At 44.4% G+C, this 15,836-nt stretch overlaps 3 protein-coding genes across 4 annotated transcripts; 2 read left to right on the top strand and 1 right to left on the bottom strand.

Moving 5' to 3' along the window:
• Positions 1-4,808: 4,808 nt before the first annotated feature.
• On the top strand, positions 4,809-6,191 carry LOC144703195 (aspartic proteinase NANA, chloroplast-like). Its single transcript, XM_078575307.1, has one exon. The coding sequence runs from the start codon at positions 4,995-4,997 to the stop codon at positions 6,189-6,191; it is 1,197 nt and encodes a 398-aa protein (XP_078431433.1). The 5' UTR covers positions 4,809-4,994.
• Positions 6,192-6,270: 79 nt separating this feature from the next.
• Positions 6,271-11,983, top strand: LOC144703196 (nitrobindin heme-binding domain protein). Its single transcript, XM_078575309.1, has 4 exons — positions 6,271-6,458; positions 6,536-6,676; positions 9,943-10,011; positions 11,639-11,983. Exons 1-4 carry the CDS (start codon positions 6,288-6,290, stop codon positions 11,756-11,758), a joined length of 501 nt encoding a protein of 166 aa, XP_078431435.1. The 5' UTR covers positions 6,271-6,287; the 3' UTR covers positions 11,759-11,983.
• A 1,932-nt stretch (positions 11,984-13,915) lies between these two features.
• On the bottom strand, positions 13,916-15,406 carry LOC144703098 (plasma membrane-associated cation-binding protein 1-like). 2 transcript variants are annotated; one of them, XM_078575187.1, is made up of 5 exons: positions 15,251-15,406; positions 14,996-15,132; positions 14,834-14,923; positions 14,673-14,757; positions 13,916-14,576 (listed from the first exon to the last, which is right to left on the bottom strand). In XM_078575187.1, exons 2-5 carry the CDS (start codon positions 15,104-15,106, stop codon positions 14,155-14,157), a joined length of 708 nt encoding a protein of 235 aa, XP_078431313.1. In that variant the 5' UTR covers positions 15,107-15,132; positions 15,251-15,406; the 3' UTR covers positions 13,916-14,154. The 2 variants fall into 2 exon arrangements, with proteins under 2 accessions (XP_078431313.1, XP_078431314.1); XM_078575188.1 differs by having other exon boundaries at positions 14,996-15,149; positions 15,251-15,371.
• Between the last annotated feature and the right edge of the window lie 430 nt (positions 15,407-15,836).

The raw sequence follows: 15,836 nt of genomic DNA, 5'->3' as shown, positions 1-15,836 counted from the left end.
GATGATTACATGTATTTAAGTACATTTTCATTTATTTTATAGAAATTTTAGTATTAATTTATAAACATGTTATTTATTAGTTCATAATAGTTCTATAAGTGGATTGAAAAATTATGCACAAAACTAAATCCCAATTTTATTTTAATATTTTTCCCTGAAGTATTATAGTTTTATGTATTTCTGAAATTTCCAGATTTTTACGGATTTTATTTCATGAAGAGAGCAAATATTTTAACAAGACTATATTTTAATTATGTTTACTTTTTCTTTATTTCAAGAATATCCAGTTTATTGGATCTGCAGAGTGGGTTAGTTGGTTTTGAGAGGAGCTTATCGGTCCAAAAAGAGTGGGTAAGTTGGTTTTGAGAGGAGCTTATCAGTCCAAAAAGAGTGGGTTTGTGTGCTGGAAAAGTGAGCTGATGGGCTGGGCCGATCATATTAAATAAGCTGGAAAGTCAAGCCAAAGGATCTCCATTGGTTGAGTTGACTCAGCTTGAGATGGGTGTGGCATGCTACGATAGGGCTGAACAGTGAGAGTAATATTAATCCATCTGATACTGGCTGATTGGTTTGATATTGAATGACGATATTAGGATAGATGATGATTCGGATACCATAAATGGATTATCTGATATCTGTCTTTACCAATATTAGAATCTCTGATGAAGATATCAAATAGTGGTCTCTATAGTAATGATATTCAATACCATTATCCATCCCAGTATTGACATCAATCTTTTTTCTCGAGGTTTGGAGATGATATCATATATGGGTGTTGGATATCAATTTTTTTGGATATTTGACATATAAGCAGAAATATTATTTAAATAATATAAAATTTTAATAAGAAACTAATAGATGCAGAATCAAGAAATGAGAGATATATTTGATGAATTTTATTTATTTTGTGTCAAGTTGAATGGTGGAAATTTAAACAGTTAATAACTCGACTGGCCTGGTTCAAAACAAGCTGATATTCCCCAAGGAGCAAATTAATTTTTTCAACCTCATTAATTGCTTGATGCATTGAACAAACGATTTTTTCTTTACAAAGTAAGTTGAACATTTTTATACCCTCTTGTAGTTTACTTTTTTCCATATGGGACAGCAGTTTCTAATTTCCTAAATTGATACATGGATATCAAATACCCAATATCAAGGTACCAGGTTTTCGTATGGATATCAATATCTAATATCTATGCGGTACTCTCATCCACCGCCTCGTTGCTTTTATGATATCTGTCCAAATATCTGATAATCAGAAATGACATGCCAATTTTCAAAGTAATTTCATTCGCCTTATGTGTTTATTCTCTTTGAAATTATCATAAATCCATGCTATCAGAGCAAAATGAATTTCCAATTTTTCTTTATTTTATGGTATTTTAACATAATTTTTGGACATCAATTTCATGAATACAATACTTTCACTCGTCAAAAAATATTTATTTAGATATAATTAAATAATTAAAGGGGTTCATTATATTTTTTATGTCAAGAATTTTTATGGAATTTTATGAAGTTAAATTCATAAAGAAAATAATTTTATAATTCAAAAAAATATATTTTGGATTTATTTAAATATTTTTAATGAATTAATTGACTTTTTCTGCTCCTAAAAGTTTGTGCAATCCACCATACAATTCAGAGGAGAGAGAAAACCAGATGTCTCAAATTGCTCGAAATTGAAATGATGATATCTAAAGATCTAGAAGGAGTTTTGGAGCAATTTTGAGGGTAGTTCCACATTTCCCTCCTCTATATATCCACCATCTTGGAGCTATAAATAGAACCTCCCATCATTATAAAAAAGACACACTTGGATTTGATCATTCAAAATCTCGTTTGGGTTCGCTATTGTACTCCAAGAGCAAAGGATTGAAGGTGCATCATTCAGACCAAGACGTGTGAAGAAAAAATACCGCTCGGCCCATTGGGAACGTGATGATGAGGTTTGTGTGATCATCACTTTTTCTGAGTTACGCCTTTGTCCTCTTTCCTAGGTTATCATCGTCGATAGCATAGTTTTCCACTTTCACGCACACCACCTTCAATTATGCCGCTCGTCAGTGCATGTCCGCCTCCATCTCCATCACACCAGTAATGGTAAAATATTCATCACTTGCCCCTGCTCCGTCGCTCGTAGGCGCATATCCGCTATCATATCCATTGCAATCGGCACAACACCTCTTTCATCCACTCCCCTCATATCCATCTCCATCTACCATCACTTGACACTCACAAAGTGTTGGCTAAGGTATTCTATAATTAGGGTTAATTAGTTTTTTTCTACTATAAAGTCATACTAAAATTCTCAAAATTATTCTATAAAAATCTGAATAAAGTAGGTTAAATTAAATCAATATTTTTATGACCTTCGTAAAATTACTTAATTTTATTTTCAGTAGTTTGCTTGCGTTAAATTAGATTTGTTTCATTAAATCAATAATAAAATTCTAAAAAATAGAGATCAAATATAAAAATTCACCTATTCAATACTCTCTCTGTGTGAATTTGACCCTTACTCGCTCAATGCTTGAAGGGAAACAATAAATATATTTACCCCTTATTTATGGTTCATCAATATCCTATATTGTATCCTATATTGGATGGATAGTTGATATCTGCCCCATATCCAATATCAAGTATCTGAAATCATTAGATTTCATTTGGTTATCTGATATCGAATGGGGAACACTATTCTCCACTCATCTGGAATCCTTTCCACCCTTAAAGATAATTATATGAAGCTGAACATATCAGTGAATGACATTTGACTCTATAATGTGGAGAATTCCAATTTTCTTAGTTGATTCAAGTTTAAGAATTTAATATATAGATTAATTTCAACCTAAAATAGAGTTAAGAAAACATTAATCCACCAATGAGGCAATGGGGGCCCAACCAGCTGTAAGATGGCTGCGTATCCTGCCAGGGAATTGAATAGATGCTATTTGTGTATAATTTCTGTGATGTAATTTGATTGGGGCGAATCGTAGGAATTAAATTACATATGTGATTTAATTAATGTTTCTCTCTATTTTAACAATCTTGTCCCATCCCAGTTCGATCAGGTTGACTAGTTAATGTCAAAGTAAAAGTAGAAATGTCATGTTGATGGTTATGTAGACCATTAAAATAACCAGCTTTCAACCACTTGTAATGGGTGTGCCTTCCCTTCCCTTCCTGCCCTCTCTCTCTCTCTCTCTCTCTCTCTCTTTGTCCACACATCTCTTTCTTCATGGGGAACTGTCCAATAGAGCAGGAAGAGATGTAAGATATAGGAAGAGCTTAGAATGGGTTCTCACAGCCCAAACAGGGGCAGGAAGCTGGAGCAGGGTGGGGAGGGGGAGCTAGAGTGGGAGGCCGGAGCCATAAGTGGGAATAACTTTTAGACCATAACTAATATATAATAATAATAATAGTAATAATAATTTATACTGGTTTGACCCTTGGACCTAATCCTGTAAGACAGCTCATCCTGCCCTAAAATGGATCCTATCCTACCAGTTCCCAGTCCTAAATGTCCAACCCCAGTGATAAGCCAGCCATTGCAGCAGCAATTGGAGGGCAATGATCAGTGATAAAAAGAGATGCCTACATAGAGTATCATACTGGAGTTATTCCCATGCACTGCGCCTGCAGCGGCTCAAGTTCAAATAATTTTATAATTACTTGTAAATCAAAAGAAATGTAAAAATGCCACCGATAGGCCAAGGACGGCCCACGTTCCTGGGACGAACGAATTCCGCGTCCTCAGCCCTGAGATGCATGGTTGGCGATCCGCCCTAGGTGGAGGGACGGGACGGACGTGACGGGGCCGGTTCCACGTCCCGTTGCCGGCCCTGTTTGGGGGGCGGGAAGTTAACGCCCGGGTCGTAAGCCTCATCACCTTCACGTCTGAGTTGAAATAACTTACTTAATAGATTTATATTATTATTTAAATAGAGAAAAAGAGATAGAGAGATATCGATAGAGGTAGAGAGAGAATGAGAGAGACATCGAGAGAGATAGATAGATATATGAGTATAGAGAAACATAGAGATAGATACAGAGATATATATAAAGAGAAATCGAGATGGATTCAGGGATAGAGAGAAAAATCGAGATATATACAGAGAGAGAGATCTAGATAGATTGGGAGATAGTGCTATCGATAGATAGAGAGAGAGAGATTCAGAAATAGCGATATAGAGGAGAGATCGAGATAGGTTGAGAGATAGAGATATAAATAGAGAGAGAGCCAGAGCGATAGAGGGAGAGTGGGAGAGAGAGAGAAGCCAGAGATAGAGAGAGGGAGAGAGAGAGAAAGCCAGAGAGAGAGAGAGGGGAGATGGAGAGAGAATGAGAGAGAAAGATGGAGAGAGTGTGAGAGAGAGAAAGAAGAGAGAGAGAGAGAAAGAGAGAGAGAGAGAGAGAGAGAGAGAGAGAGAGAGAGAGAGAGAGAGAGAGAGAGAGAGAGAGAGAGAGAGAGAGAGCGAAAGAGAGAGAGAGCGAGGGAGGTAGGGAGGGAGAGAGAGAGAGAAAGAGAGAGCGAAAGAGAGAGGGAGGGAGGGAGGGAGAGAGAGAGAGAAAGAGAGCGAGCGAGAGTCGAGAGAGAGGGAGAGAGACAGAGAAAGAGAGAGCGGGAGGGAGGGAGGGAGAGAGAGAGAGAGAGAGAGAGAGAGAGAGAGAGAGAGAGAGAGAGAGAGAGAGAGAGAGAGAGAGAGAGAGAGAGAGAGAGAGAGAGAGAGAGAGAGAGAGAGAGAGAGAGAGAGAGAGAGAGAGAGAGAGAGAAAATCAGAGAGGGAGAGGGAGAGAGAGAGAAAGAGAGCGAGACTCGCTCATGGTGCCGAGGACTCGCTCCGCCGAAGAACAAGCCCAGCTTGGCTCACGCAGGCCGTCCACAACGCACGTAGACGGCAGCAAATGCAGAAGCTTCACGCTCGCGTCATTCTCAACCTCCACAACCGCACGCCCACCCTCACCTTCTTCTTCTTCCTCCTCCCCCGCCCATGGCGCTCTCCCCAATCCCCTTCACCTCCGCGCGGCAACTTCTCTCCCTCCTCCTCCTCCTATCCTCCTCCTCGTCTCTAGCCTTTCTCCAATCTCCAAGCCGCGCGTTCGAGCTCCTCATCTCCGGCGACGATTCCTCCATGGGCAACGCCGCCTTACGACTCGGCGATCCGCCCCAGACCGTTCTCCTCCTCCCCGACACCGGCAGCTCCGAAACTTGGATTTTCTGCGATAACTTCACCCAAACCCAAGCCATCTCCGGCCATTACAACACCGCCGCTTCCTCCACCTTCTCCACCGTTCACTGCTCCTCTCCCGACTGCCCCAACGCGGAAGCCTGCTCCTCCCCCGACGAGCTCTGCCCCTTCACCGCCGCCTACGCCGACGGTACGGTGGTCCGCGGCTTCTGGATAACCGACACGGTGACCTTGACCTCGGACGACGGACAAGAGGCTCGCTTCAAGAACTTCAAACTCGGCTGCGGCTCGCTGGTCAAGGACGAGGTCGAGACCGTCAACGGCGTCCTCGGCCTCTCGCCCGAGCCGCAGTCCTTCGCCAGCTTCGTCGGGTCGCAGCTCGGAGGAGCCGCCATGGCTCACTACGTGCCCAGAGACGGCGACGGCGGGTTCGTTCGCTTCGGCGAGGCCGGCAGATTCATCGCCACCAGAGACGAGATGCAGTACGTCGCGCTCCTCACCGGCGGGGTGCGCCCGGCGAGCTCCTTCTTCGTCGACGTCGTCGGCTTGTTCGTGGGCGGGGAGCGGGTCCCCGTGCCGGAGTGGGTTTGGGCGATGGACCAGGATAAGAACGAGGGAGGGGTGAGCCTGGATACGGGGACGGCGTTGACGTACCTCGCCGGGGAGGCGTACGCCGGGGTTGTGTCGCGCTACGTACGGTACTTTCGCGGACAGGGTTCGCCGGCGTGGGAGGAAGACGGAGGGCTGTGCTTTGCCGAAGAGGACTACGAGCCGGAGAGCTTCCCGAGCATGGCGATAGAGTTCAAGGGCGGCGCGCGGCTAAGTCCTTTTCCCGAGAACTTGGTGTATGAGGGAAAGGAGGAAGGGACGGCGTGTTTAGGAGTGAAGGCGACGAGCAGAAGCGAGGGGTTTATAATTGGTAGCTATTTTCTAAAGGGTTTCTACTGGGAGTATGACCCGGAGAGGCTGACAGTCGGTTTCCGATCTGGGTTGTTGTGAATAGTAGAAAAAGATGATTTTTTTGTCTTCTCGCGAAGTGGGTACAGACCAGAGAAATAGATACGTGTATAAATACGAGTAGAGAATGGGAGAGAGATGATCATGGAGGAAAAGGGTGAAGGGAGGAGTCAAAATTTGCCCGTGCAATCTTCGGTGGCTCCGCTGTTCTTCTTGCTGGGGAGGTGGCGTGGAGAAGGAGAGGGGTTCTTCCCGACCATACGGTCGTTCAGATATGGGGAGGAAATTGAGTTCACCCATTCTGGCAAGGTGAGCGCTTTTGAGATTGACATAGTTGGGGGGCGCGCAATAGGAAATCATGTTGGGTTTTTGATGGTGTAAAACAGCCGGTCATCGCCTACAAGCAGAGGACTTGGAGAGTTGATACTGGAGAGCCCATGCATAGTGAAAGTGGATACTGGAGGCTGAAGCCCGATGGATCTGTCGAGGTTGTGGTGGCTCAAAGCTCGGGGATTGTTGAAGTCCAGGTATTGGATCATCCGTCGTCCGCATTGGCGCTGAATTTGTCCTCTCACCGTCATCTAGAGCTCGTTGTTTAATTGCAAAAGAAATTGCACGTTGGAAGCCATCTCCCGCGATGTCACGTCTTTCGTTTCTAGAATCTTCTCGGCAACGGAGAATGATTTAACCTTGCGTAGATTGTTGGTCGATTCCCAAACCTAGGGCTTCAGGAGAGTTAGAATGCGAGGGAAGTGTATTTTCGGCGTCCCAATCCTTTGGCTTGAAAACTACTGCGGCGTAGCAGAGAATTTTTTGCGGTATGTGATGTAGATTCAATTTAAAGAGCATTTGTGGATAATAAGTGGAAGCTCACTGGATAGGCTCCAGGTTATGCTCTGTTCTTTTGTAGTTTTAGAAAAAGAATTCGTAGAATTAGAATCATGAAAACGGTTCAGCGTCTACAATTTATTAGAATTGATAAGTTTCCGGATTCTATTTGTTTTTTGATTAACCATTGTCCTCCTAATTTTTCTTTTCTCTGTATGAGCCGACACTGAAGGATTGTGAAAATATTTTTGGGAAACGTTTGTGCCCGCAATACAGTAATTGGCTTAATTTTCCGTACATTTTAATTTTTAAGGTATTTTGTTTGAAGACACTTCATCACCCTCGTCCTTATTCTGCTTGGACTCATAGGCCTGGAGTTTGCATTACGAAGCAGTGGTGTGGCAGATTCACTGAAGAATTGTGCCATTTTAAGAATGTCACTTAGAGACGTTGAGAGTGATAACAGCGGCGTGGTTTGTATCATGAAGGGGGTAGGAGGGAAAATGTTACGATACCGGCATTGAAATATATGAAGAAGAGTAAAGAGGAAAGTAAGAGGAAGGGAAAAGGAAACAATAACAAAGGAATCACCCAGCTTGATCGAGGACATGGGCTGGCAGCAGGAATAACCGCCAGGTAATTTGGCGGGAAAGTTGGTATTTTGAATAAAGAATATAAATTAGAAGGGAGAGAAGGGAGGGGGCATCGTTGGTTATTCTACTTGAGAGAGCGGGAGACATCTACTGGCGTGGAGCAGATTGGCGGGAGGTATCTTCTGAGAGTCACGACTGCATTCGGTCGGAGGTGTGCGGGAGGGACCTCTCCGGTATTGATCCATTCCAGAGAGGATTCTACATCCAAGGGGGAGAAGAGGTATCGAGTAGACAATAAATACTGGTACGTAAGGATTCTTGCATTGTTGTTTGTATTGATTTCATAGAGAAGAGGGAGTCGTATCAGAAACCGATGAGATGGATGTCGGCAAGACTCAATGACGTGGAACCAGGAGGAGTGTATGACACCAAAAGGGAGAGATCTGACAGGGTTACTGTCATCAGCTGTCTATGATGAGTAGTATTTTTGTCGATGCAAGATATCAAAGACCAAATAGTTCCTTCCTGCCTCCAAAGAGGAAGGCTACATCTTTAAAAGGGTCAAATGGGATAGGAATAAATGTTAAAAAATGCCCCTAGTGATCTTAAGATATGATGGAGATTGCATCATTACTCCAGCTTGTCCTCAGTTTGTCCTAGTGATCTTATGATATGTTGGTTGTCATAGATGTGTCCATGACATCCCTGTTTTGCTTCTCCTCACCTGGCATCACTATTTAAATATGGAGCTCCTTACAACTACAATCCCTTGGTGTAAACTGCTCGTTGCACTGATAACAGAGCCCTTGGGATTTGAATGCAATAAATTCCTCTTCTATAAGGTTCAGACACTGGGATAACGGTGGATGCGCACCTGGGAGTGGGGTTTCTTGCTCCCAAGTGCAGCAAGGTCTGTGTAGGCAAAGGGTTGTCAATTTCATTTAAGATTGCCTCCGCTTCAAAGGTGCAGTTGATGAGGCCATTCATGGCCTACAGATGGGATTGGTTGACTTCGATCTGAACTTTGGGCTGTAGGGCAGCACGGAGAGCATTCAGAGTATTCTCTTCGGCTAAGTCCTGGAGATAGCTCACAGGTTCTATAAATTCTGATGGCAGGGCGACCGCAACGGAGGGGGTTCACACTGCAGGGATCATTTGTTCAGCGAAGATTGAAGATTCTTATGCAAAAATGCATAAGAATCTTTGTTCAAAAGTGCACGGATCATTTGTTCAAAAGTGCACGCTTGCCAACACTTCCATTAGAGAATTCTCCTCCATTTCCCCCCCAGATCTAGGCCTGGGTCGTTCAGATGAAAGCAACGGAGGGGGTTCACACTGCAGGGATCATTTGTTCAGCGAAGATTGAAGATTCTTATGCAAAAGTGCATAAGAATCTTTGTTCAAAAGTGCACGGATCATTTGTTCAAAAGTGCACGCTTGCCAACACTTCCATTAGAGAATTCTCCTCCATTTCCCCCCCAGATCTAGGCCTGGGTCGTTCAGATGAAAGCAACGGAGGGGGTTCACACTGCATGGATCATTTGTTCAGCGAAGATTGAAGATTCTTATGCAAAAGTGCATAAGAATCTTTGTTCAAAAGTGCACGGATCATTTGTTCAAAAGTGCACGCTTGCCAACACTTCCATTAGAGAATTCTCCTCCATTTCCCCCCCAGATCTAGGCCTGGGTCGTTCAGATGAAAGCAACGGAGGGGGTTCACACTGCAGGGATCATTTGTTCAGCGAAGATTGAAGATTCTTATGCAAAAGTGCATAAGAATCTTTGTTCAAAAGTGCACGGATCATTTGTTCAAAAGTGCACGCTTGCCAACACTTCCATTAGAGAATTCTCCTCCATTTCCCCTCCAGATCTAGGCCTGGGTCGTTCAGATGAAAGCAACGGAGGGGGTTCACACTGCAGGGATCATTTGTTCAGCGAAGATTGAAGATTCTTATGCAAAAGTCATAAGAATCTTTGTTCAAAAGTGCACGGATCATTTGTTCAAAAGTGCACGCTTGCCAACACTTCCATTAGAGAATTCTCCTCCATTTCCCCTCCAGATCTAGGCCTGGGTCGTTCAGATGAAGGCAACGAAACTAGGTGGGGTTGTTCCTTGAGGCGTGCTTTTGGAAATTGAGACTACATTTTGGTATTTTACATTTTCACCTTGTTATACATAGTTGCACAAAGGCATCTATTTTATACTAGTCTAGAGGTTTTAATGAATTTAATTTTCTTAATTTAGGTGCGATGTTGGTTTTCATTTTGCTTCTGCTGACTGATAAAAAATTCAGCTAACCCTATGCTTGACTTTCTCGATCTGTCATTTGTAATATGTTCGTGGTATAGCATTCTGAACCATTATTCTACAGAAAGGTACTTATGATGCGGAGAAGAAGACCATAAATTTAAAGAGTGAGCTTATTGGCAATGCCTCGAAGGTATTTCTCTTCAGATTTTTTGAAAACAGTAATTTTTTTCATTGATTTTCTCTAAACACTCTTACGCTGCATCTAATACTTAACCTTGAGGTAGTGTTAAAAAATGCCACTTGCCCACCTGGCCCAGCTACGGAGATAAATCTGGAATGAATCTTGCATCTTTCTATCTTCTATAGGAGTTGATGGAGTTCCTCTTTTGCAATATTACTACTGACTTGCTGTCTGATATGGTCTCCCTCGTCTCCTAAGCCCACTAAGGGCATTTTAGTCCTTTTTGCCATTTCCAGAATTTCCCTTAGATGTTGTAACCCTCTTTTTCTTAAGAGGGCAGAAAAAAACTATTTTGGTTATTAATGTCTTGAGTGACAAAGTCCACCCATCATAGTCCCCCGGCGACGTCCATCTTGTTGGAACCTCTTCTCATTGGCAACATCCGCTCCGCCAGCCTCTGTATCTTCTTTGCTTATGTACATCCTGCTGGTCTCCCCTTTTTCATTCACCTGACGAATCATGTGATTTTAGACCAGTGTATATTTAATATTCAGGATCTGATTTTGTCGCAGCTTAAATTATGGATTTAGTCCCATGGCAAACTTGTACATGCAATCCTTGAATACATAATTTCGTTTTCTTTTTGCTTGTCGAATAGCCTTTAATCTGTAGAACTATTCCAAGGCTGATTGGCTCTCACTGAATGAAATCAATTTCACCGGTATCCAACTCCTTACTCTTGTCATGGACATAACGTTGCCATATATTTCAGTCACCATTGTGTAGTTGCTCAAATTCGGGATTTTGTCCCACGGCAAACTTCTACATGCGATCCTTGAACACATAATTTTGCTTTTTTGGGGCTAGTCGAGTAGCCTTTAATTTGTAGATTATTACAAGGTCACCTTCTCTCTACTTTGATTGCTGGGCCCATCAAGAGGGGATGAATAGGCGTGAGATTATACTTTCAAAGAATACAGTCTATCTTTCTCCCCTCTTTCTCACTATCGTTCTCTGTATTCCCTTCTTTTCTTCTTCTTCTACTTGATTTCTTTGGATTAGTCTCTTGCGATCTGATCATCATTGAATTGGATCACCTTTGATCACCGGTGCCATGTGATCCATCGATCAAAAAGTTGATCTGATTAATCAGTCGATCAATCAGACGGGCTGGATCTTGTTCTTTTCCAATGGATCTTGATAATCCCCACAATAGTTGTATCAATGATCGTCGATGCAATCAAAGATTTTCCATCAGATGGAATCCCCGAACACTACCATTGATTCTGATTCAGAGGGGAGCTCGCCAGCTCGAGCAACGCTTCTTTTGAAGCAGACCCTGGAGACTTTTTGGCTGCTGAACCCAACTTATTCCAGCGCTGGGATAAAAGCTGTTGATGGCAAAAATTCATAACTTCCCGGATGAGAATACCGACGTGGAAAGTCCCCAGAGTCATCAGGATTTATACTTCATATTTGAAATTTTCCATCACCATCGCAATGAAATCTAGTAACTCTCTAGTCCAAGTGTTCTAGTTCCTTTCCTAGCAGCTTTTTCTAAACAATGTCACAATTTCTTCCTCTTTAAGCGTAAATAGCTCGTCAGTTTTGATTAAAGTGGACACTGAACTTGCAGGTGAAGGAGATCACAAGGGTGTTTGAGGCGGCAGATTGCAGATTATCGTACGTTGTTCAGATGGCCACTGCGTTGAACAGCCTTCAACCCCATCTCAAGGCCGTTCTGTCCAAGCTGTAGCTCCGCCACGCCTTCTTCCACGCTTCATATTACAGTATTCTTATCACAGTGTTGCGATAAAGGGCTCTGAAAAAACGACAATAAAGCCGTCAATAACTTGTTGAGGCCTCTAACCAAAATGTTCAGTCTTCTTGTTACAGTTATTACCGAAAGCAAAATATTTTCCCATCAGAAGTGGAAGTGAAAATATCAGCGTTGGTCCCACGTGACATCTGATTTGAAATACGTTACTGTTTGTATCTTATACGTTTTATCATACTTTCGTGTCTGAACAGTATCGGATTTCCTGTATCGCATCTTTAGTATATAGTATATTTTGCCGAGAAACTTCTAGGAGAAGAATTGAGCAAATCTCTAAACTATATACGTGTCATCATACCCCTACTTGTCTTGACTTCAATCGATGTTACTAAAGTATGATTTTGTCAAATATTTGTGGCATAAACGCCATCAGACCTACTTGTCTCGACTTGAATCGATGTAACTAAACTATGATTTTGGCAAATATCTGTTGCGTAAACGTGTCACCATACCTATCCTACGTTGCTCGGCTTGAATCGACCTAAATAAAGACTGTTTATAAAAAATATATACCTGTAAACATCGGGATCGTCGGATTGAGAAGTTCAGCCGAGCGACATCAGAAGGAGAAGATAAGATCGACGAGTCGAAGGGGCGAACCGATTTCTTCCCGGGTTCGTCCTAATCCTTTACCTTCATTGTAGTAATTATCCTTTGGATTGACTTTCTACGTTAAGTCAACTCTTACGTAGGAAAATAGAGTTGACCAGCAAGGATCCGTGATGGGATTTGCTCAAATCCTCTCCTAGAAAGTTCTTGCCTGCACTCAACCTCCTCTCTCTCTCTCTCTCTCTCTCTCGGCGGGCCACAGGATAACCACAGTCTTCTACGCGCTTTCAAAGTTATTTTGGGCTAATCCCCGGATTAAACCAGATAATCCTGGACTTAAGACGACCAAAGAAAAGGACAGTATCGTATGTTTGCGCCCTAAACAAGGTAACCACGCTACAATCAACATCCTCTTTCTCGCTCGGGGGGCCACAGGATAATCACTGTTTCCAACGCGCTTTCAAAGAACAAAGTTATTTTGGGCTAATCCCCAGATTAAACTAAATAATCCGGCACATAAGACGACCAAAGAGGAGGACATTACTATGGTATGTTTGCGCCTTAAACTGGATAACCACTCTTTCAGCCGGGCTTTCATCGTCATTATGGGCTATTCCCCGGAATAAACTAAATAATCTGGCTTGTAAGACGACGAAAGAAGAGGACAGTATCCTATGTTAGCGCTTTCAACAAGATAACCACCGTTTCCTAAGCGGTTCCAAAGTTATTACGTTATACTCCCGATTAAAGTAGATAATCCAGCGCGTAGGACGACGAAAGAAGAGGACCGTGTCGTTTTAAACAGGATAACCACTGTTTAAGTTATTATCCCCGGATCAAACTAGATAATCCGGCGCGCAAGACGATCAAAGCAGAGGATATTATCGTGCCCCGCCGGGTACCGGCGGCGGAGCACTCGGCGACGACGGCGGTGATCAACCTAGATTCCCTGGCATTTGTTTGACCTGGCACTGACTGACACGCGCCAGCTGGCCCCTCCGCGTCGCTCTGGAAGGACAGCGTGGCTCCACGACGCGATAAAAACGGCGCGCCACGCTTTGTCGCTTCCGACGTGCAACTTGGCGCCGTCTTTCTCACGTAGTTTTGAGCACTCCGAAGCGCCACTCTTCTCATATTTTCATGGGTCAATGTCGGAATTAAAATCATCATCGGCCCCCTCATTAAATAGATGAAGCAGTGGGAGACGGAAGGATGACTGTAACGAGCCGGAATTGCTTCCACGATATAATGAACCCAGACGAATGTTCGCGCCTTAAACAGAGAAAGATCCATCTTTCGCCCCTCGTCATTATCCCAAGGAAGATCCAAGACTCGTTACAGCGCATCGGAGAGAGACACAGATAGAGAAATAGAGAGAGAGAGAGAGAGAGTGAATAATTGCAGAGAGGCAGGTTGTCTTGTACTGTGCGCGGGATGGGGACAGATGGCGCTTGGCATTGGAGGCCATGTGTGGGAGGGCAGTAATGGGCCCTGGGCTTAAATTGAATGCAGTAATTTTTCACTGGGTTGTTCGAGAGGCAACATCTTCTTCTTCCGATTCATGATTTACATTGCAATTCCAAAGATGGGGGGTTGGTATTGTACAATCCATTCATTACAGACGGGGCAAGCGGAGAGGGAGCGAAACCAATGAAAGAACACGACGGCGACGTCATAAATACATATCTTTTTTTGACTGGGGGAGGAGAACGAAAGAATTCTGAGGAACCCACGAACACGTTGTGCTTGATACTTGCTGCGGCCTTTCAAGCCTTGGGAGGCTCCGCCGCCGCCGTCGTCTTCTCCGGCTCGGCCGCCGCCGGCGGAGCTTCGGCGGCCGGCGGCGGAGCTTCGGCGGCCGGCGGCGGAGCTTCGGCGGCGGGCGGCGGAACTTCGACGACCGTCGGCGGTTTGTCCTCCTTGATAACAGGAGCTTCAGGAGCGGCAGAAGTCTCTGCCTCCGCCTTCTTCTCCTCGGCGGGGGGGGCCTCTATCTTCTTCTCTTCCGGGGCGGCGACCTCCGCTTCCTTGTCTTTGCTCGTGCCTTCCGCCGCTGGCGCCGGCGGCGCCGCCTCCTCGGCGGGGACGAAGGCCGCGACTTTCTCAAACAAGAAGAAGACTGGCCCCGGAACGAGGGCAGGTCCGAACTTCGAGGAGATCTCGGAGACAGTCTTCGCCCCTGGGAATTCTGCATGTCGCAACGCACCACCATCGAAAATTATTTTAAAACATGAGTTCGCGTGCGAAATCGCTAAAAAAAATCTCATACTGAAACGAATCTCACCGATCTTGACGAGCTCCTCCAGAAACTTGTTAACGCCGCCCGCTTGCTTCTTCAGCCCCGTCTCCTTCCTCTCCTTCACCAGCGTCTGCACGACCCCCACGAAGAACATGAGAGATTGAGAGAGAGAGAGATAGAGAGAGAGATAGACAGGAGATGAAGACCTTAATCTCGGGAGAGGAGGCGCCATAGATCTCAAGAAGCTTGGGGCCGAGCTCCGCCTTCTTCTCCTCAAACTCCTTGCCAATCCCCTCCTGCAGAGCCGACGTATAAATGAGTTCATCAAGAGAAAGAAAGAAAGAAAGAAAAGAAAAGAAAAAACCCACCTTGGAGTCTTCAAAGGTCTTGGTGGCCTCCGCCGCGGCCGCCTTCTTGGCGCTTCCCTTCTCGAACACCTTCTTGATAGTGGGGATCACCTTCGATTTCCAGTAGCCCATCTTCTCTCTTTCTCTCTATCTACTCTCTGCGCCAAACTCAACTCTAAAGAACACAAACAGAAGAGATAGATAGAGATAGAGATAGAGAGAGATAGAGAGAGATAGAGAGAGATAGAGAGAGAAAGGGAGGAGAGGGAAGGTTACCTTCCTTGTGTGAAGCTCCTGGACTCGCTCCTGCAGTTGTGCGCGGGTTTCTCTCTCTACCCTCTGGTGCAATATAAGCCGTCGCCGCCAACTGTCTTCCTAAAACGAGCTCCAGGAAAGAGGTTTGGTTATGTTGGCCCTCTCAGCATCCTAAACAACTTGACGTGCCACCCAATCCACCCTGTCATCTCTCCTCCCCCGATCAACCCGATCTGACCCGACCCGATACGACCGGGCCCGCGAGCTCTTATTGGGCCGTTGGATTCGGACAAATGGGCCAAAGTGTAGTGACGTGTATAGTTCACGATCGTCCGGGACGTCGACGATGGACCGGACGCGACGAAGATCGTCCTGTCCGACGTCTGTATATTTCAACTTCCTACGAACTGGCCCGTCCAGGGATTCGTCCATTGAAGAAAAAAATCGTCTTTGCCACTTTCGTCCCCCTGGAGAAAAACCGTCTCGTCCCTCATCTCGGACAAAAAAAAATCACGTTTTAAAATTTTACTATACTTTTTCCAAGTTTTTTAGGGAAATGTTAAGGAGCGAGAAAGCAGAGGGACATATTTACAATTACTTTTGGGGG

Source organism: Wolffia australiana, chromosome 5, assembly GCF_029677425.1.
Source record: "Wolffia australiana isolate 7733 chromosome 5, ASM2967742v1".
In the NCBI taxonomy this organism is placed as follows: Eukaryota; Viridiplantae; Streptophyta; class Magnoliopsida; order Alismatales; family Araceae; genus Wolffia; species Wolffia australiana.
Note: the sequence above shows the minus strand (reverse complement) of the source record. Positions and strands in the feature narration are given on the sequence as shown.